The 21,413-nt window shown below is 38.3% G+C and overlaps 1 protein-coding gene across 4 annotated transcripts in view; it reads right to left on the bottom strand.

Moving 5' to 3' along the window:
* Window positions 1–21,413, bottom strand: part of RUNDC3B (RUN domain containing 3B) — a 161,639-nt gene that overhangs the window by 7,550 nt on the left and 132,676 nt on the right. For 2 of the 4 annotated variants that reach the window (XM_061166322.1, XM_061166323.1), the window contains 2 exons: window positions 20,094–20,240; window positions 13,688–13,809 (listed from right to left, as the gene is read on the bottom strand). In XM_061166322.1, coding sequence (XP_061022305.1) covers window positions 13,688–13,809; window positions 20,094–20,240 — 269 coding nt within the window. The remainder of the gene's footprint in view (window positions 1–13,687; window positions 13,810–20,093; window positions 20,241–21,413) is intronic. The other 2 variants (XM_061166324.1, XM_061166325.1) reach the window with 1 other exon arrangement.

The raw sequence follows: 21,413 nt of genomic DNA, 5'->3' as shown, positions 1-21,413 counted from the left end.
TTCCAAGGAGTAAGTGTCTTTTAGTTTCATGGCTGCAATCACCATCTGCAGTGATTTTGGAGCCCAAAAAAGTCAGCCATTGTTTCCACTGTTTCCCCATCTATTTGCCATGAAATGATGGGACCAGATGCCATGATCTTAGTTTTCTGAATATACTTAATACATATACCTTGGATTTGGCAGCATTTTCTTAGATGTGACACCAAACAAAAACACAAGCAACCCAAAGAAAAACTAGATAAATTGGACTTTGTCAAAATCGACAACTTTGTAAGTTAAAGAATACTAGCAAGAAAGTGAAAACACACCTCAGAAAGGGAGAAAAATACTTGCAATTTGTATTATCTGATACAGGACTAGAATCCAAAATAAACACAAAGAACTATCACAACTCAACAACAAAAAGACAATGCAATTTTCAAATGGTCAAAGGATCTGAGTAGACATTTCTCTGAAGGTGATACACAAATGTCCAACAAACACATGAAAAGATGTTCAACGTTATTATGCATCAGCGCAATCCATGTCAAAACCATGAAATTCCACTTCATGCCTACTGGATGGATACTTTAAAAGACAGTCAGTACAAGTGTTGGTGTGGGCGAGGAGAAAATGACACCCTCACTGCTGGTGGGACTGTGAAATGCAACCGTCTGTTCAAAAAAAAAACACAAAAAACCATACAACAGTTTGGCAGTTCCTCAAATGGTTAAACATATGATCCAGCCAATTCTGTTCTTAGTTATATACACAAGAGAAAAATATAAGTTCACTCAAAAATTTGTACATGAACGTTCATGGCAGCAGTATTCATAAAAGCCTCGAAGTGGAAACAACCCAAATGGTCAAATGATGAATGCACACTGTGGTGTTCCCATGCAGCGGAATGTTATTTGAGCATAAAAGGAATGAAGCAACTGACGGACGCCGTGGCATGGAAGAACTGTGACAACGTGCTAAGTCAAAAAAACCAGGCCCCAGAGAAGCTACACATTGTATGATTTCATTTTATGCAATGTTCAGAACAGTAAAATTCAAAGAGAAGATAGATTAGTAGTCCCCCAGGAAGGGGGGGAAGGAGGAATTGGGACTGAACCCTAGTAGGTACAACAGGGTTTCGTAAAATTTACTGGGTGATGGCCATGTTCTGAAATTAGACAGCGGTGATGGTTACACAACACTGAATATGCTAAACACCATTGAATTGTGTGCTTTAATATGGTGAGTTTAAAAATTTTGTTTTATAAAATGATAGATTTTATATTACAAGAATTATAGTGAAACAGTTTTTTTTCTAAATCTAAAAGACCTTTTAAAATAAAAGTGCTAAGAGATATGGACAAATGGGTTATAGTTTAATTGTTGGCATTCTCTTTTTTGGGGTTTTTTTTTTTTTTTTTGGTTAGACTTGATGAACTATGTAGCTGTTAGCATAATACCAGTCACATATGAAAGGCTTAATACATGCTTCCCAAAAAAAGACAATTTCTCAATCTTCCTATCAACAACTGTGGTACATTTTAACTTATAAAATTTTTTAAAAATTTAAATAATCAGTAGGGATGTAGAATTTCCTTTTGTTTTATACCTCTTTACTATATCATTCATTAAAATAAATCCTTGAGGAATGTAGGGGCCTATATAAAGGCATAAAAGGTTTTTCTGTTTGAATCAAGTTTTACAATACAAGGACATATTTCTTTTCTTCAAGTAATAAGTAACACATCTCTATTTCTTAAGACGTGTCACATAGAGATGTTAATAGTTTTAACAAAAAATGTGAAATATATGTAAAAGTAATAATCAGTTACAGTTCTATCATTAAATTAACCACTTCAAACAATACATTTGATGTATTTAATTTCCAGTAGTTTTTTTTCCCATTTATTTTTATTAGTTGGCAGTGTTTGTTTTCAGAAGGGAAAAACATCGATTATGTTTGTAAAAATGACACATTCATAATAAAAATTTAATCAATGCAGCAAAGCACAAAAGAAATTTTAATGAACTTACCATCCAGCTTACATTCAACAAGAAATGTAGGTATAAAGAACATTATAAAATTGGGATGATGTCATGAAAGTCTTTAAATTAAAATTTTTTCATTTTTACTGTGATGCAATGTAAGAAATAGCCAGGAAAAGAAATGCTGAACTTCCAATACATTTCTTTTCCTGAAGAGTCAGTATTTTTCGAAAGAGTGATCTATGTTGAGAGAGCATGAAAAATGTATAGCTACCCATCAAGTCTAAGTGTTTTCTAACATGTATCAATTTTAGAATTATCTATTGAACTCTTAAAATTCAACAGTTAAAAAAAAAAAGGAATTCAAGTAGAGAATAGATAAGACAGGAAGAGATCTTTCACTGGAGGACACTGATGGCAAATAAGTTCTCGAAAATGAACGTCACTTGCCATCATGCATGCTCAATGCCTCAGTTGTACCCGACTCTTTGTGACCCCATGGACTTTAGTCCAAGAGGCTCCTCTGTCCACGTAATTTCCCAGCAAGAATACTGTAGTGGATTGCCATTTCCTCATATAGGGGATCTTCTTGACCCAGGAATCAAACCCATGTCTCCTGAGTCTTTCTGCACTGGGACGCAGATTCTTCACCACTGAGCCACCTGGAAAGCCCATCAGGGAAATGCAGATTAAACCCACGTGAGAGTACAATAAACACTTCAAGTGAAGCGCGGCAGCTGCCACGGACCACGCAGAAGCACGGTGGCTGCCACGGACCGCTGTGCAGAAGCGTGGCCAAGAGGAGCTACCCCTCGCCCAAGGTCGGGGCGGCGGCCGAGAGGAGCAACCCTATGCCTGAGGTCAGGGGCGGCGGCCGAGAGGAGCAACCCTATGCCTGAGGTCAGGGGCGGCGGCCGAGAGGAGCAACCCCACCTCCAAGGAGCGGCGGCTGCACAGGCGCAGGAGGGCCGAGAGGAGCTACTCCACGTTCAAGGTCAGGAGGGGCAGCGTGAGGAGATACCCCTCGTCCAAGGTAAGGAGCAGCCGTGAAGAGATACCCCACGTCCAAGGTAAGAGAAACCCAAGTAAGACGGTAGGTGTTGCAAGAGGGCATCAGAGGGCAGACACACTAAAACCATCATCACAGAAAACTAGCCAATCTGATCACAGGACCACAGCCTTGTCTAACTCAATGAAACTAAGCCATGCCGTGTGGGGCCACCCAAGACAGACGGGTCCTGGTGGAGAGGTCTGACAGAATGTGGTCCACTGGAGAAGGGAATGGCAAACCACTTCAGTATTCTTGCCTTGAGAACCCCATGAACAGTATGAAAAGGCATAAAGATAGGACACTGAAAGAGGAACTCCCCAGGTGGGGAGGTGCTCAATATGCTACAGGAGATCAGTGGAAAAATAACTCCAGAAAGAATGAAGGGATGGAGCCAAAGCAAAAACAATACCCAGTTGTGGATGGGACTGGTGATAGAAGCAAGGTCCGATGCTGTAAAGAGCAATATTGCATAGGAACCTAGAATGTTAGGTCCATGAATCAAGGCAAATTGGAAGTGGTCAAACAGGAGATGCAAGAGTGAACTTCAATTCTAGGAATCAGTAAACTAAAATGGACTGGAATGGGTGAATTTAACTCAGATGACCATTATATCTACTATTGTGGGCAGGAATCCCTTAGAAGAAATGGAGTAGCCATCATGGTCAACAAAAGAGTCGGAAATGCAGTACTTGGATGCAATCTCAAAAACGACAGAATGATCTCTGTTCATTTCCAAGGCAAAAACTCAATATCACGGTAATCCAAGCCTATGCCCCAACCAGTAACACTGAAGAAGCTGAAGTTGAACGATTCTATGAAGACCTAGAAGACCTGTTAGAACTAACACCTTAAAAAGATGTCCTTTTCATTATAGGGGACTGGAATGCAAAAGTAGGAAGTCAAGAAACACCTGGAGTAACAGGCAAATTTGGCCTTGGAGTATGGAATGAAGCAGGGCAAAGGCTAATAGAGTTCTGCCAAGAGAACGCACTGGTCATAGCAAATACCCTCTTCCAACAACACAAGAGAAGACTCTACACATGAACATCACCAGATGGTCAACACCAAAATCAGACTGATTATATTCTTTGCATCCAAAGATGGAGAAGCTCTATACAGTCAGCAAAAACAAGACTGGGAGCTGACTGTGGCTCAGATCATGAACTCCTTATTGCCAAATTCAGACTTAAATTGAACAAAGTAGGGAAAACCACTAGACCATTCAGGTATGACCTAAATCAAATGCCTTATACAGTGGAAGTGAGAAATAGATTTAAGGGACTAGATCTGATAGACAGAGTGCCTAATGAAATATGGACGGAGGATCTTGACATTGTACAGGAGACAGAGATCAAAACCATTCCCATGGAAAAGAAATGCAAAAAAGGAAAATGGCTTTCTAAGGAGGCCTTACAAATAGCTGTGAAAAGAAGAGAAGCGAAAAGCAAAGGAGAAAAGGAAAGATATACCCATTTGAATGCAGAGTTCCAAAGAATAGCAAGGAGAGATAAGAAAGCCTTCCTCAGTGATCAATGCAAAGAAATAGAGGAAAACAACAGAATGGGAAAGACTAGAAATCTCTTCAAGAAAATCAGAGATACCAAGGGAACATTTCCCTCGATAAAGGACATGTCCTTGATAAAGGACAGAAATGGTATGGACCTAACAGAAGTAGAAGATATTAAAAAGAGGTCGCAAGAATACACAGAAGAACTGTACAAAAAAGATCTTCACGACCCAGATAATCACGATGGTGTGATCACTCACCTAGAGCCAGACATCCTGGAATGTGAAGTCAAGTGGGCCTTAGAAAGCATCACTACGAACAAAGCTAGTGGAGGTGATGGAATTCCAGTTGAGCTATTTCAAATCCTGAAAGATGATGCTGTGAAAGTGCTACACTCAACATGCCAGCAAGTTTGGAAACCTCAGCAGTGGCCACAGGACTGGAAAAGGTACGTTTTCATTCCAATCCCAAAGAAAGGCAATCCCAAAGAATGCTCAAACTACTGCACAATTGCACTCATCTCACACGCTAGTAAAGTAATGCTCAAAATTCTCCAAGCCAGGCTTCAGCAATACATGAACCGTGAACTTCCAGATGTTCAAGCTGGATTTAGAAAAGACAGAGGAACCAGAGATCAAATTGCCAGCATCTCTTGGATCATCAAAAAATCAAGAGAGTTCCTGAAAAACGTCTATTTCTGCTTTATTGACTATGCCAAAGCATTCAACTATGTGGGTCACAATAAACTGGAAAATTCTGAAAGAGATGGGAATACCAGACCACCTGACCCACCTCGTGAGAAATCTGTATGCAGGTTCGGAAGCAACAGTTAGAACTGGACATGGAACAACAGACTGGTTCCAGATAGGAAAAGGAGTATGTCAAGGCTGTATATTGTCACCCTGCTTACTTAATGTATATGCAGAGTACATTATGAGAAATGCTGGGCTGGAAGAAACACAAGCTGGAATCAAGATTGCTGGGAGAAATATCAATAACCTCAGATATGCAGATGACACCACCCTTATGGCAGAAAGTGAAGAAGAACTAAAAAGCCTCGTGATGAAAGTGAAAGAGGAGAGTGAAAAAGTTGGCTTAAAGCTCAACATTCAGAAAACTAAGATCATGGCATCCGGTCCCATCACTTCATGGCAAATAGATGGAGAAACAGTGGAAACAGTGGCTGACTTTAATTTTTTGGGCTCCAAGGTCACTGCAGATGCTGACTGTAGCCATGAAATTAAAAGACGCTTACTCCTTGGAAGGAAAGTTATGACCAATCTAGATAGCATATTAAAAAGCAGAGACATAACTTTGACAACAAAGGTCCGTCTGGTCAAGGCTATGGTTTTTCCAGTGGTCATGTATGGATGTGAGAGTTGGACTGTGAAGAAAGCTGAGCGCTGAAGACTTGATGCTTTTGAACTGTGATGTTGGAGAAGACTCTTGAGAGTCCCTTGGACTGCAAGGAGATCCAAGCAGTCCATCCTAAAGGAGATCAGTCCTGGGTGTTCATTGGAAGGACTGATGTTGAAGCTGAAACTCCAATACTTTGGCCACCTCATGCGAAGAGCTGACTCATTGGAAAAGACCCTGATGCTGGGAGGGATTGGGGGCAGGAGGAGAAGGGGACGACAGAGGATGAGATGGCTGGATGGCATCACCGACTTGATGGACATGAGTATGAGTAAACTCCAGGAGTTGGTGATGGACAGGGAGGCCTGGCGTGCTGCGATTCATGGGGTCACAAAGAGTCAGACACGACTGAGCGACTGAACTGAACTTAGACAGCACTGCATCCCTATAACAATGGCTAAAATAGAAAACTGTGACAACATGGAAAAATGGCAAGGATGTGGAGAAACTGGATCGTTCATACATTGCTGTTGGAAACACAAAGCGGGACAGTCACTCTGAAAAATAGTTGGGCAGATTCTTAAAAACCTAAACATGCAACTACCATACAATCTAGCAGCTGTACTCCTAGGTATTTATCCCAGAGAAATTAAGACTTAGGTTCACACAAAAAGCTGTCAATAAAGGTTCATTAGCAGCTTAGTCCCTTTCAGCTGCTATACCAGAAATGTCATAAACTGGGTGGCTTATAAACAACAGAAATTTGTTTCTCACGGTTCTGGAAACTGGGAAATCCAAGATCAAGGTCACTGCAAATTCAGTGTCTGGTTATGGTCCGTCTCCTGGTTTATATACAGTAGTCTTCTCACTCTGTCCTAATAAGACTGAAGGGGTAAAGGAGCTCTCTGGGGTCTCTCTTTAAGGGCACTAATCCCATTCATGAACCCTCCAGCCTCATACCTAATCATCTCCCAAAGCCCATGTTCTAATATTCTTATACTAGACATTTGGTTTCAGCAGATGAATCTAGGGGAACACAAACATTCAGTCAATGGTAGCAGCTTTACAGTCCTCAAGTGTAAACCAACCCAAACGTCCCTCAATGACTGGTTTCAAAACAAAACAAAAATGATACAGCACATCCATACCATGGAATATTCTTAGCAATAAAAAAAGCAAAAATAAAAAAGGCAATAAAAAAAATAGACACATCACAACTGGGACAGATCTCGGGAATTATGCTGAGTGATAAAATCCAATCCAAAAAGTCCATGTACTATCTTAGTACTCTTCATGATTTTATTATACAATATTCTTCACAGTTTCATGACAAATTACAGTAACAGAGAACAGATTAGTGCTTGCTGTGGGTTAGGGAAGGGGCAGAGGTAAGGCATGGCTGGAAGGGAGGTGGGTATGGTTATAAAGGGCACCATAAGGGATCCCTGTAGTGAAGGAACTGTCCATGTCTGAGTGGTGGTGTGTATACATGGACCTACACATGTAAAATGGCATAAACTAAAAACACACACAGCTGAGTACATGTAAATCTGAGTGAAATCAGTGGATTATACTGTCAATTTCATAGATGTGATATTATACAGTTTTGTAAGATGTTGCCCCTGAGGCAAACTGGGTGAAGGGTATAGGGAGATCTCTGTATTATATATTAAGCTGCATGTGAATCTATAATTACTTCAAAATAAAAAGTTAAATTTTAAAAAGGGGGTAGCTAGAGAAATTCTTCAAAGTGATAAGCATTCAGGGAAAAGTACAGAATGTAAACAAATATTAAGTGGACAGAATAACCTTGGGCATACATAGTTTTGTGCTACTTAAGTATATCTTCAGGGTAAATTTACTGGATTAGAAAATAAAAGCATATGCAGGATTGTGTCAACTTTACATTAACTTGGAGAAAACTCGAAAGTATTACTTTCCATTCACTTGAGTCTGCTTTTGTATTTCTTAAAAATGATTATAGCTCTCCTGAGATAGGAAAAAACTTAACAAGAAATGTACAATGCCTAAATATTTTATCTTCTCTGCTATTTAAAGTTTTTCTTTTTCCCTACCAACAGAGTCACTGGTTATTTGTACCACATGTGAAGGCTACTGATTTCTGTATAATTTTATATCCTGTTACCTTAGAAGACTTTTAGTTTTTAAACTTTGCAGTTTATTTTATTTTTGAATTTTGTTTATTTCTGGCTGTGCTGGGTCTTTGTCGCTGCACACAGGTTTTCTCTAGTTGCCGCGAGCGGGGGTTACTCTCTGTTACAGAGCACAGGCTCTAGGAATGCAGGCTTCAGGAGTCTTCAGCATGTGCGCTCAGTAGTTGGGGCACATGGGCTTAGTTACTCTGTGGCGTGTGGTATCTTCCCGGATTAGGGATCGAACCCATGTCCCTGAAGGTGAATTCTTAACCACAGAGAAGCTCCAAGACTTTATTTTTATTGTCTAAATTAGTGTTGTTATTTATCTGTGCTTCCCGGGTTCACGCTATAAACTCTAAAATCCAATTCTCATGTCCCTAGAAGTTTCCTCTTTAAATGCACTGGCTAAACCTCCAGTATAATGTTAAATGGTGGTAGAAACAATGGGTATCTCAGCATTTCCCCACTAAGATGCTCATTTTAGGACAGCCATACACACATATATACATATTCATATAATGTAAGTAGTACTTAGATCTTCTGTCTTGAATGGTTATCACACAAGTATTGAATTCTGCCCAGGTTTTTCTGGCATCTGTGGATGATAAATCTTTTCCATCTCAGATCTATTAATATGGTGTGTCATATTAATAGATTTCCTAATACTGAATCACTCTTATGTTCCTGTTCACGGTGTATCATTTCTTTATGTGGTGCTAGATTCTGTTCACTAATACATTATTTCAAACTTTTATATCAATATCTGTAAGTGGTATTGACCTATCATTTTTTTATTTTTCATACTGTATCTATCAGGTTATACTTATTCCCTTAATTTTTATTTGCTTTCCTCCATTTATGATTGAATTATCTGGGTCTCTTTTAGTTAAAAAATAAGGTTTCTTGGGAAAATAGATGGGGAGACAGTGGAAACAGTGTCAGACTTTATTTTTGGGGGCTCCAAAATCACTGCAGATGGTGACTGCAGCCATGAAATTAAAAGACGCTTACTCCTTGGAAGCAAAGTTATGACCAACCTAGATAGCGTATTAAAAAGCAGAGACATTACTTTGCCAACAAAGGTCCATGTGGTCAAGGCTATGGTTTTTCCAATGGTCATGTATGGATGTGAGAGTTGGACTGTGAAGAAAGCTGAGCGCCCAAAAATTGATGCTTTTGAACTATGGTATTGGAGAAGACTCTTGAGAGTCCCTTGGACAGCAAGGAGATCCAAGCAGTCCATCCTAAAGGAGATCAGTCCTGGGTGTTCATTGGAAGGACTGATGCTGAAGCTGAAACTCCAGTACTTTGGCCACCTCATGCAAAGAGTTGATTCATTGGAAAAGACCCTGATGCTGGGAGGGATTGGGGGCAGGAGGAGAAGGGGACGACAGAAGATGAGATGGTTGGATGGCATCACCGATTCGATGGGCATGGGTTTGGGTAGACTCTGGGAGTTGGTGATGGACAGGGAGGCCTGGCGTGCTGAGATTCATGGGGTCGCAAAGAGTCGGACACGACTAAGTGACTGAACTGAACTGACTGAACTGAAGGTTTCTTGATTTATTAAGTAAATATCTTTTTGATTCTCTATCTCATTAACTTGTAATTTTATCTTTATTATTTTATTCTTTGTGCTTTTTATTTACTTTTTGGTTCTTTTTCTAGTTTTAGGGGCTGGGAAAACTCATTTATTTTCTTTCCTTTTTCAGTTCAGTCACTCAGTCATGTTCCTCCTTTAGGATGGACTGGTTGGATCTCCTTGCAGGCCAAGGGACTCTCAAGAGTCTTCTCCAACACCATAGTTCAAAAGCCTCAATTCTTCAGTGCTCAGCTTTCTGTATAGTCCAACTTTCACATCCATACACGACCACTGGAAAAACCATAGCCTTGACCAGACGGACTTTTGTTGGCAAGGTAATGTCTCTGCTTTTTAATATGCTGTCTAGGTTGGTCATAGACAAGTAAATCTCACAAAGTCTGCTATGCAGAGTCTTCACTGGCATTTTTTCAAAATTCATAATTTCAACTTATATTTTTGTTTCACCCAAGACTTGTTCAATAGATGGTTTATTTATCCCCAGGTGAAAGGCCCCTTTAAAGAAAAAAATTATCAAATTCTATGATTCTTTTGCATTTTGATCAGAGTACTACCTGTAATGTATGTACATCCATCAGGGATATTGGCCTGTCATTTTCTTTTCTGTGTGATATCTTTGTCTGGTTTTGGTATCAGGGTGATGCTGATCTCATAGAATGAGTTCAGAAGTGTCCCTTCCTCTGCAGTTTTTTGGAATAGTTTCAGAAGTAGAGGTGGTGACTCTTCTCTAAATGTTTGGAAGAATTCACCCGTGAAGCCATCTGGTCCTGGACTTCGGTTTGCTTGAAGTTTTTAAATTACTGATTCAATTTTATTACTAGTAATGCATAAGTTCATATTTTCTATTTCTTCCTGGTTCTGCCTTGGGAGATTGTACATTTAGGAATTTGTCCATTTTTTTTCTTGCTCATCCATTTTACTAGCTTTCGTAATCTATTACGATCCTTTGCATTTCTGTGGTGTCAGCTGTAACTTCTCCTTTTCCATTTCTGATTTTATGGATTTGGGTCTCATCTTTTTTTCTCTTGATGAGTCTAGCTGAAGGTTTATCAGTTTTGCTTATCTCTTCAAAGCACTACACCTTGAACTCTTAAACACAGTATTCTTTAGGGTAATTAGGTTCACAAAGAACCTGAGCATGAAGGTACAGAGATTTTTCATAAACCTCCTACCCCTGCACATGCAGTCTCCCATTATTAACCTCCCCACTAGAGAGTACATTTGTTAAAACAGGTGAACCTACATGAACACATAATTATCACCCGGAGGCCACAGCTTATATTAGGGTTCACTCCTGATACTGACGATCCTATGGGCTGCACAAATGTATAATGACACGTATCTACCATTTTAGCATCACTGGAGCCATTTCATGGCCCTAAAAATCCTGTATGTGCCACCCATTCATTCTTCCCTCCTCCTCCACTCATTTCTTTTTTTTTTTCTTAACAAATTTTACTTTATTATTATTTTTGGCCACACCACACAGCATGCAGGATCTTAGTTCACTGACCAGGGATAGAACTCCACACTCTCAGCAGTGGAAGAGCAGAGTCTTAATCATTGGACCACTAGGGAAGTCTCACATTTGTTTTAATAGTATAAAAATACTCATTATTAATCTTGTCTTACTGATATTAAAATGCCTAAAATTAGAAATTAAAGTTTGAATGAATATATTTTTACATGAAAAACTGTCATAAAGAAATGCACTCATAGTATTCATTAGGTTTTTTAAACATATATACTCTAAATAATGACAGTTTACTCTTTTCCATTGACATTAGTGCCACTAAGAGACTCTAATATGCTATCTTTATTGTCCACATCATCAAAGAAAGATCTGTTTGTATTTAATATACACTGTTTACTAAACTAGTAAAACAGACTAAGGCCTTTTGAGAACATACTAAACTAGTAAAACAGACTAAGGCCTTTTGAGAACATGTCAACAACTATCTTAAAAGAAGCAGGAAATTCATTTTATTACAATTTTCCTATTGCCTGAGACTTCTGGTTAACTGAATTTTTCCTTTATACTACCAATAATTTGCTCCTCACAGTCTATGACACTTCTTATATATACTTATTCTATCAACAAATATTTAATGACTGTCTATAATTCATCAGACTCTAACAATATACTGGTGAAAATATGCATAAGATATCCCACCCTCATGTATGGTGAAAGCATTTGTCACCCAGTCATGTCCACCTTTTTGTGGCCCGCCAGGCTCCTCTGTCCATGGAATTCTCCATGCAAGAATACTGGGGTGGGTTACCATACCCTCCTCCAAGGGATCTTCCCAACCCAGGAATCAAACCCAGGTCTCCCGCACTGCAGGTGGATTCTTTACTATCTGAGCCACCAGGAAGCTACCCTTATAAGCTTAGATCTTAGTGGGGAGTTACAGGTAAGGATCATAGCATAATGTATGGTAATGTGTATGGTAAAGTTCCTGGGACGGGGTAGACATGGAGACAGGTGGTGAATTAAGGTACGGCAGCCAAGGAGAACTACTTTAAAGAGCTGATATTTGTACAGAGACCTGATAAAGAAGTTGCCATGGAAAGATTTTAAGAAAGGCGTTTCAGGGCAGTGGGAAAAGGAAGTGTAAAGATAGCTGAGGCAGAAACCAGCTTGGAGGGACAGTCTAGAGGTCAGTTTGCTGTGGTGTAGAGAACAAACAAAAGAATGGACCGATATGAGGCAGAAGCTGGTAAGGATCAGATCACGAGGAAGCCACGAAAAGCAGTTTGGGTTTTATTCTGACTGGCACTGACGGCAGTTACAGAATTTCACGGTGGGTGGCAACAGATTCTGAGTCATGTTTTTAATGATTACTGATCCCTAAATGGAGAATGGACTGAGAGGAGGCAGGAATGAGAGGAAAGCAGTTCGTCCAAGAGGCTTGATTCAGGTGGCCTAGACCACAGTAGCAGTAATGGAGAGGATGAATCAGTGCATGCAGCATGCATCGCAGTTAGAGGGCAGAGAGCAGCGTCTAGGATAACGCCTGCGGTGGTGTCATTTACTGCAACAAAGACGACAGAGAACAAAGGAGGCACAGAAGAAAACAGTTCCTTTGAAGTAAGGAAGTGTCTTTCCCTAGACCTCACACACATCACCAAGTGTGGAAGTGAGAAGAGCAGAGGAAAAATATGTGAGCATCAGATCATTCCAGCACCAGCTATCTAATCCAAAGTGTTAGAGTCACACACCTAGCCCATAGTTGGGGGGGTGGGAGTGGGAAAGGAAAGAATTTTGAACCAGCTATTCTACTGAAATTTAAAAGCAAATAGATGGTGTCTCAGAAACTGAAATGTGATCATATGATTGAAAGTGGCCTCAAAAGTTATGAAACTGAATCAACATGTTGTTCATGAAAATGCAACTCAGTAGAAAGAGGAGTGGTTAGAACACAGCTGAATGCAGTAACAGGAAAGAAGATGACTCTTCTATGTTTATTCCCCAAGTTTTTCAGAATATTCAGAAAATGAAATACCAAAAGGAACTCAAGAATGAGTAATCATCAGCTGGATCAAAAACTGCTGAGAAGTTTAACAGGGTAAAGACAGAGGACTGATGTCAACGATATGGCAGCGGTTGATCACCTTCATAAAATGCATTTTAGTAAGTAGCAGAGACACAAAAGCCAAATTGGAAAAAAAAAAAAAAAAAAGCCAAACTGGAGTGGATAAAAAAGAACACAGTGAAGTGAAGAAATAAAGGTTAACAGTTACAGAATATCTTTTGAGAAGTTTAGCTACAAACACATGAGATAAAAACAAGAGTCGACGCTTTTTAATCATAAAGTGAAGTTGCTCAGTCGTGTCTGACTCTGCAACCCCGTGGTCTGTAGCCCACCAGGCTCCTCAGTCCATGGGATTCTCCAGGCAAGAATACTGGAGTGGGTTGCCATTTCCCAATGGCAGCTTAATTTCTAGCATGCTTCACAGAAATGTCACTATTATTCTTTAGCAATCTTCTGCAACAAAAATATGTACAGTGCAGGAAAACATAATTTTCAAATAGATTTTTTTTTTCTTACCTTCACTGATTAAATTTAATGTGTCTTGTTTTCCATCTCCTTCTTGTGACTGACCTGGATCCAGTGACGTCTGAGAAAGGCTAACCTCAGCTGATAACTGGTCAAGGCTCTGATAACTTTTTCTGTAAGACAAAGGTAAAATACTACTTTAACTTCTTCCCACAATAAAAAATTTCTAGAGATATTCTTTAATGGTTTTCTCCAATTTATTGAATTTCTGGTTCACTTCTCTCCATTTGCCCCCTAAACTTCATCTGTATCATGGCAGCAATAGAAACTGTTATATATTTCCCTCTGCCCTCTTTGGAGGTTGTTAAATCCACCAAAAGAGAAAAAGAGAAACAACCTGTCAAACAAATTCAATTCCTTACATCTATTTTTGATGATCAGGTTAGTAAAGAAATAGGCACTTCTGGTCATTATCAATTGTCAAAGGTGCAGAAAACCTCAAGTCTCTCAATACACAAATGAAACTGACATAATTTTTGTTATGAGGATTGTGTCTCCTAAGCACAATACCTTGCTACTATTACAGATGATTTTTACATAAAAACAACAAATTATTGTTAACAATTCCTGTAACTGAGAAATTAAAAAATGTTGGGTAGTAAAATTCCTGTTTGTGTTAATACACCTTCAAGATGATTAACCTCCTTCCATCATCTATTGACAACTGTGAGCCCATTTTATTTCTTTAAAAAATTTATTTATTTTTAATTGAAGGATAATTGCTTTACAGTATTGTGTTGGTTTCTGCCAAAAATCAACATGAATGAGCCCATTTTCTATTAAATAAATTCACTAGAAATAAATTATAACAGATGAAAATTCAGTTATGAATGGAAAGTTAATGAATGTTTATGTGTAAATGTTCAAATCTTCCTCATATTTGTTTTGTCAACATAAAACCAACTCAAAGAGATATATGCAGCTGTGGTATTACTGACATTTCAGGTATGTGACAAAATTCAGTATTATTTCTAAATATAAATGATCCAGGAAGAGGAACACATCTTTCGGGTTCAACATTTATTTCCAAAGATAGTCAAACCCTATCTAATTTCCTAGAAATGTTATAATAATATATATATTATATAAAATATATATAATTAAATAAAATATATATAATCTAAGTGATCTATGACATAGCTCTTCTCTATTCATACACACAAGAGGAGGCTCACAGATTTATCTGCTGTGTGTGTATTAAGTATGAGGGGGATACAACTGGCACCTATTTGTCTTTTCCTTTAAGAAATGAGGTGAAGGATGAGGTGATGAAATAGCTTCCTAGCTTACAACGTGAGCACTTTCTCACTTTACAACAGTGATGACTTTTCAAATGTTGAGAGTATAGAAGTTCTTACTCATAATTTTAAATAGCAAGATAGTCTCTGTAGGAAACTTCTGATAATTGTAACAGATAACACACATATATAACATGTAACAAAAAATGATAGCAATATTTATATAGCACTTATCAAATGCTAGGCACTGTTCTACATGTGCATATATATTAACTTCCTTAATGCTCATGGCTACCAGAAGAGGTTGGAATTATTATCATCCCCAGTTTACAGAAGAGGACTGGGACACAGGAGATGAGATTTGCACCTGGTAGCCTGACTCTATGGAGAAGGCAATGGCACCCCACCCCAGTACTCTTGCCTGGAAAATCCCATGGATGGAGGAGCCTGGTAGGCTGCAGTCCATCGGGTCGCTACAAGTTGGACACGACTGAGCAACTTCACTTTCTTTCGTAGCTAAGTTGATAAAGAATTTGCCTGCAATGCAGAAGACCCAGGTTCAGTCTCTGGGTTGGGAAGATCCTCTGGATATGGAAATAGTAACCCAGCCCAGTATTCTTGCCTGGAGAATCCCATGGACAGAGGAGCCTGGCGGGGTACAGTCCATGGGGTCGAAAGAGTCGGACACGACTTAGCGACTAAACCACCACCACCACCAGATACACCAAACCAGGTAACAGTCTGTTCCTATTTCTCAGAGTTAAAACTTTTTAAACAGCAACAGCTTAATCAAAATAAGAACCCAGATAGTAACAGTCATGCATTGACTACATAAAAGTTCGCAGTTTACTCAATGCCATTACATTGTTAAATAGAATTTAAAATTGTAGGAACTGTTGTGAGCACTTGAGACATAATAAAATTCACAGCATCCAATTTCTTACTATAGGAACATTTAAAAACCACTCAAATTCAAACTTCTATATATAGAACTGGGTACCAAAATAAAGGCAAATTAAAGGAAACAGTGATAAGTCAATGCAATTATAAGTAAATTTTTCTACAGTCTTATACTTCATATCAATGCAGACACAAGGATGTAGCTAATTTACATTACTTATTTGCCCATTAGATATCTTGAGGTCAGTAATAATTTACATTATCTGGTAGTCACTGGACAACAGGGTGTGATAAACAGAAGAATAAACTATCCATATGTAGAAAACAGAAACAAATATATGCACTCTATACACAGAGGCACATCACTGTGCATGGAAACTGTTCTTTTTATTCTTGGTTTGATTTCCACGGAAGTATGTTTAAGGAACAAAGTAAGCATTTGCTATAGCAGAACATCTATAAACATGGAAGGATGTTTACTAAAAATGGAAGGATGTGAGGAAGCTTAAAAGAGGACAAAATGTGAGTCAGGTCAATACAAAACATAATTTGTAAAAGATTTCTACAACCTCAGTGCTTTAGACACACATGAGAAGGAGAACCTGGAATATACATGAAGTGATTATATCAAATGCACTGGAAATCATTAAGAAAAATAGGCCTAAACAGTAGATCATGAAGGGCATAAAAAACCCTCATAATTCTTAATAATTTTGTGAATAGAAGCCAAATTGGGAGACAATGATAAACTTAGAAGACTAAAAAAAAGTGTAAGTAGAAGATACATATATGGTGACAATGGATCTGATCTGGAATAGGAATAATCTAACAAAGTTATATAACAGATAATCTAACAAGATTATATAACAGATATTTAACAAGCTCATGTGACCTAGACTTTGCATATAAAGATAAATATATTAAAACAGAACTTAGTGGAAAGAAAAAAGAATCAATTGCTCGGTGTGTGTGTTAGGGAGTGTGCCTTATATATTTATTTATTGTTGAGCTTTTACAGTAATGCCTTAAATGCCTTAAAATTTTTTAACATGATATGCCAATGTTTGAAGTAAAGGAAGAGATATAATAAAATCCCATATAACTAATCTTGTCAGTCTAAATAATCTAGAAATAAATTTGAAATGATATGTTTAAAGCTTTATAAACAGTGTAGTAAATAGAAATAAATTTAAGATCTCTTGTGAAAGGGGTCCTCCATGACAAGGTGATCACAGCCAAGTTACCCAACGGGTCATTTTACCACAAAATTCATTACATCAAATAGCACACTCTCTTTTTTCTAAAACCCAAGTGGGCAAATACATTTACAGAGCCCCTGGATAAGTTAACTACAGACCTTCCATATCCTCAGCATGAAATTTCAATGGCTCATTACAGGGTCAGTTTCTTTCTCCATATTATTAAGAGAGCTAATGTTCCCTGCTAAGGAGGCTCTGGCTACCTCCTTCATGATCGGCAGTTTCTCACAAATGTTTGTTGGACTTATTTAAGACACTGATAAAATGAAGAGGAATTGGTGATCAGGTCAGGTCAATGACTTTGGCCTGTATCATAAGTCTGAGGAGAGCAAAAACTGTATCTTGATGAAAAGCTATGATGTGTCTCAAACATGAATTATATACAGCACTACTCTGTTCTGAAAATCCATTTCTACATGAAAATGTCCATTTCTACATGAAAAAGTTGGTATTATTTATTTCAAACAACTGGGAATTTGTTTGTCATTTTAAATTTAGATAGGGCTTTAAGAGCTCTCTAAGAAATAGCAGGATATCAGGTGAGTGGATATTGTCCAAACATGAAAGATATAAGGCTATATAAGAGTCCAAACAGAAAATATTAGTAGACTATAAATAAATAAAGTTTCATCAGAAAGGGATTAGGTGCCAAGCAATTTACTACCTCAGATGACTCTTATGATTCCGTTTAAATAAGCATTCCCCCCATGCCATATTACATGTGCGCAAACAAAAAGCAAGGAGTCATGCTTGGTGTTAAACAGCAAGGAAGCCACAGAAATACTTTCAAATCCTGACTTTAAACTCTAGGTACGGGGATGTCAGCACTGCCCCAAGTGCGTACTTTTATTCAGGGATATCAGTTTGGCAACAGGGTCACAGAAAAGCAGTGCCAACATCAGAGGTCTGGCTAGATTAAAAACGCATGATGCTAGGAAGGAACGGGTATCCTTTCTTAACCTAACGGAGAAACCAAGTCAAGAGGGACAAAATCTGGATCCATTCTAAACAGGCAGTTTCGCTGGATTCTTTTCTGAGACTGCAATTACTCTTGTTGCTGCTACAATATTTTGTAGAAGACAGCCACTATTACTACATGCAGAGGTAACCCAGAAATAAATCTTCCACTTGGGTGTCGTCACTGGTTCCCCACTGGGCAGCTCTTGGGGCAGGCAGTGGTATGTACATGTCTTTCTGCTAAAACATTTTACCACCCACTATCTACAGTGACAACATAGATGTTGTAATAAAAAGCACAGTTACTAGTCTTTTGTCAGGATATAATAATATTTTTGCAGTTATAAAAGCAAAAGCATCTTATGTCATAGATAAGTATACCAAGTATTGCTATAAATTCAGGATTTCAATTATAAATTAGAAATACAAATAAATATTTTTGCATACATTAAATGTGTCACAGAAAGATAAACTTATATACTAGAATAATAAGATATATTCCAGTTATTTAAATCTTTCATAGGTTGTAAGGGGAACTAGGTTCCAATCCATGAAAGACCCAGTCAACACCTTGAATCATACTCAGTGTGGTGCAAGAGATGATGAAGAGAGTCCTACTGATTCATTTTGTAAATAACTGGCTCATATTTCCCTACTTATCTCTAACAGTCAATGAAACTAATAGGCAAGTAAACATAAAAGCCTCCAGCAATCTTTTTTAAACAACAAAAGGTAAAAATGTATTTTGAGTTCTATCTCTGAAATGAGAAAAATCACAGAGGAAAGTGGGCAGAAATTAGGTCTGTGCTAAGACATTCTTTGTAGTTTCTACAAGGAAATGTAGTGTCAGGCCACTAATTACCTAGTGAAAGGTGGCCTAAGAAGCACGAAAAGAAGTATATTGCTCTACCAATGAAGGGCTTCCCTGGTGGCTCAGTGATAAAGAACCTGCCTGCCAATGCAGGAGACACAGGATACGTGGGTTCGATCCCTGGGTTGGGAAGATCCCCTAGAAGAGGAAATGGCAACCCACTCCAGTATTCTTGCCTGGGGTTAAATCCCATGGACAGAGGAGCCTGAAAGGCTATAGTCCATGAGGTTGCAAAGAGTTGGGCATGACTGAGTATGCATGCACTACCAGTGAAATTTTAAAAAGGGCTATAAAAGAAAAGCCGAGAAAAAAAAAAAAAGAGGGGGGGGGAACGGAAAAGAGAAGAAAGAGAAAGAGAAGAGAGGGAAGCAGAGGAAGGAGGGACAAAGGGAAGGGAAGGGAGAACCAAAGGAGATGGAGGGAGAGCAGGGAAAATCAGAAAAATCAGCTGAAGTATGAAAATAAAGACATTGAAAACAATTATCAAGATGGGAAAGTAACTAAAAGCCAAAAGAAGGTAACACGATTTACAAGTTCTGAAATGAAGATTACCTAAAGAAAGAGAGCCTAAGATTTTGCGGATCTCAACAGGGGGAAATAGTAGCTAAGTGAAACAGTCCTGAATGCTGGGACAAAGAAATAGGAAAAGGATCTTGTGGCCATGGGTGGAGTGATTTTATCTTCAATATCCCCCCAAAATTAGATTTATTGAAAAATGAACAAAACTCTTTCAGACCCACCAAGAACAAGTAAATTTCTTTCTATCCTTTTATGACATGGAATTTTGTGTTTTAGAACAAGCATGAAAATTAGTTCTAATGTAAAAACAAACACCACAGCTAGAATTCAAATACAGATGGCTCATTAAATACAAGCTCACTGACATAAATGAAGGACTGGCTGAAGGTTCAGTAGAGAAGTGAGTAGCTACTGTAATACTACACAAGCGTTTCTCAACGTCTTTACTTCTCCAGGGTGCCGTGGCTTTGTAACATTACCACATTCACTGCCTTAATATAACCTTACCAAGCCAAAATAGTCTTAAATCCTACTTTTGCTCTGAGCTAATAATGAATTCAGAAAAGTATTAGAAACCAAAGTGGACAGTCATATGTTGCGGTACAACTAAGTTTGTAATTAGTTGGAAAAAAAAAAAAAAGGGTCACACTTACTCATACCACTGTTTATTGTGTTTTCGGTAAAGCAACGTGTCCAAGGCAACAGCATTGACATCCAGAGCTCCTGGGGAAGGCCACTGGTTGGTGAGGTGGGCAGTTAACTCTTGTCTCGATCTTAAATCATTATTCTTTAGCACAGTCCTGTGAATATTAAGATGGTGAGTGCTTTTGTCTTCACTGTTCTGCAATGGCAGAGGAACCTAATGGTATCAATTTAGGCCCCCAAATTCACCTTTTAAAAATGGTATGTTAACAGACTGGGGACAGAACTACAGGAAGGCTGGCTGGGGCTATAACTGTTCTGTCTCCTGCAGTAGGTGCTTTTCATTCTTTCTCCACCTGCTGTAACAAATCGATACCTGTGAAATTCAGGCTTCCTATCTTTTCCCCAGAGATATTACTAAAGGACTAAAGGACTCAAGCTGCACTGGACATCGTAACTAAAAAATAATGGTGATATCTTAAGAGTTACAGGTAATCAGATGCCAATAAAAACATAAAAGAGAGTGGAGATTCCATCTGTATGATTATCTAGCTTCAAAATTCACAATGTTGAAGTAATAGTAAACAAAAGAATTAAATAGAAATAAAATATAGAAAAATAAAAAATAAAAACTATGAGGTTCCTGTAGTGGTTTCTGATAGAAGTGACTACCAATAAATCTTCATGAAAATAATTTCCTCAATGACAACTGCATTGAACCATATACTGTACCAGAAATTTTCTACAGAATGAAGCCACTGTAACAACTCATGGTTTTATTTTCATCTTCTGTAGAGCTGTTACTCATTAATACAACTTGGAAAAGAACTAGCTTTCTGCCAAAATTTCAATTTCACAAAACTAATTCAACATCTGAACTGTTAGTTCAATTAAAAGCATAATTCTTTTTGCAAAGCTCTAATTCTACCTCTAGAATACCTTAAAATATCACCTAGGCAATCTGCATTCTCAAGCAGGAGTCCAGGACTTTAATGTCCCAAGGTTCTGAGCAATCAGCTCAGAAGTAGGAAGTGAAATGTGCTTGCCACTAACTTTCAGAGACCACAGTCCTGTTGTGGGCAGCAGACAGCCAGCAGTGCACTAGCAAGCATTAGAGAAGGCCAGCCTGCACAATACCACTGGCTACTAACCATGGTTCTAATGGAGCACTACCACTTTTAAATGTCTCTACAAGCTACAAACAAATATTCTGATTTTATAGAGATCTGATTTTATCTGTGTGTATTTAAAATATTTGTTACAAAAAATAAAATATTTGTTCCACTATGTCCATAAAGAAACATTATCTGATGTAAACAATAGATTTTCTC

This window comes from Dama dama, chromosome 18, assembly GCF_033118175.1.
Source record: "Dama dama isolate Ldn47 chromosome 18, ASM3311817v1, whole genome shotgun sequence".
Classification (NCBI taxonomy): Eukaryota; Metazoa; Chordata; class Mammalia; order Artiodactyla; family Cervidae; genus Dama; species Dama dama.
Note: the sequence above shows the minus strand (reverse complement) of the source record. Positions and strands in the feature narration are given on the sequence as shown.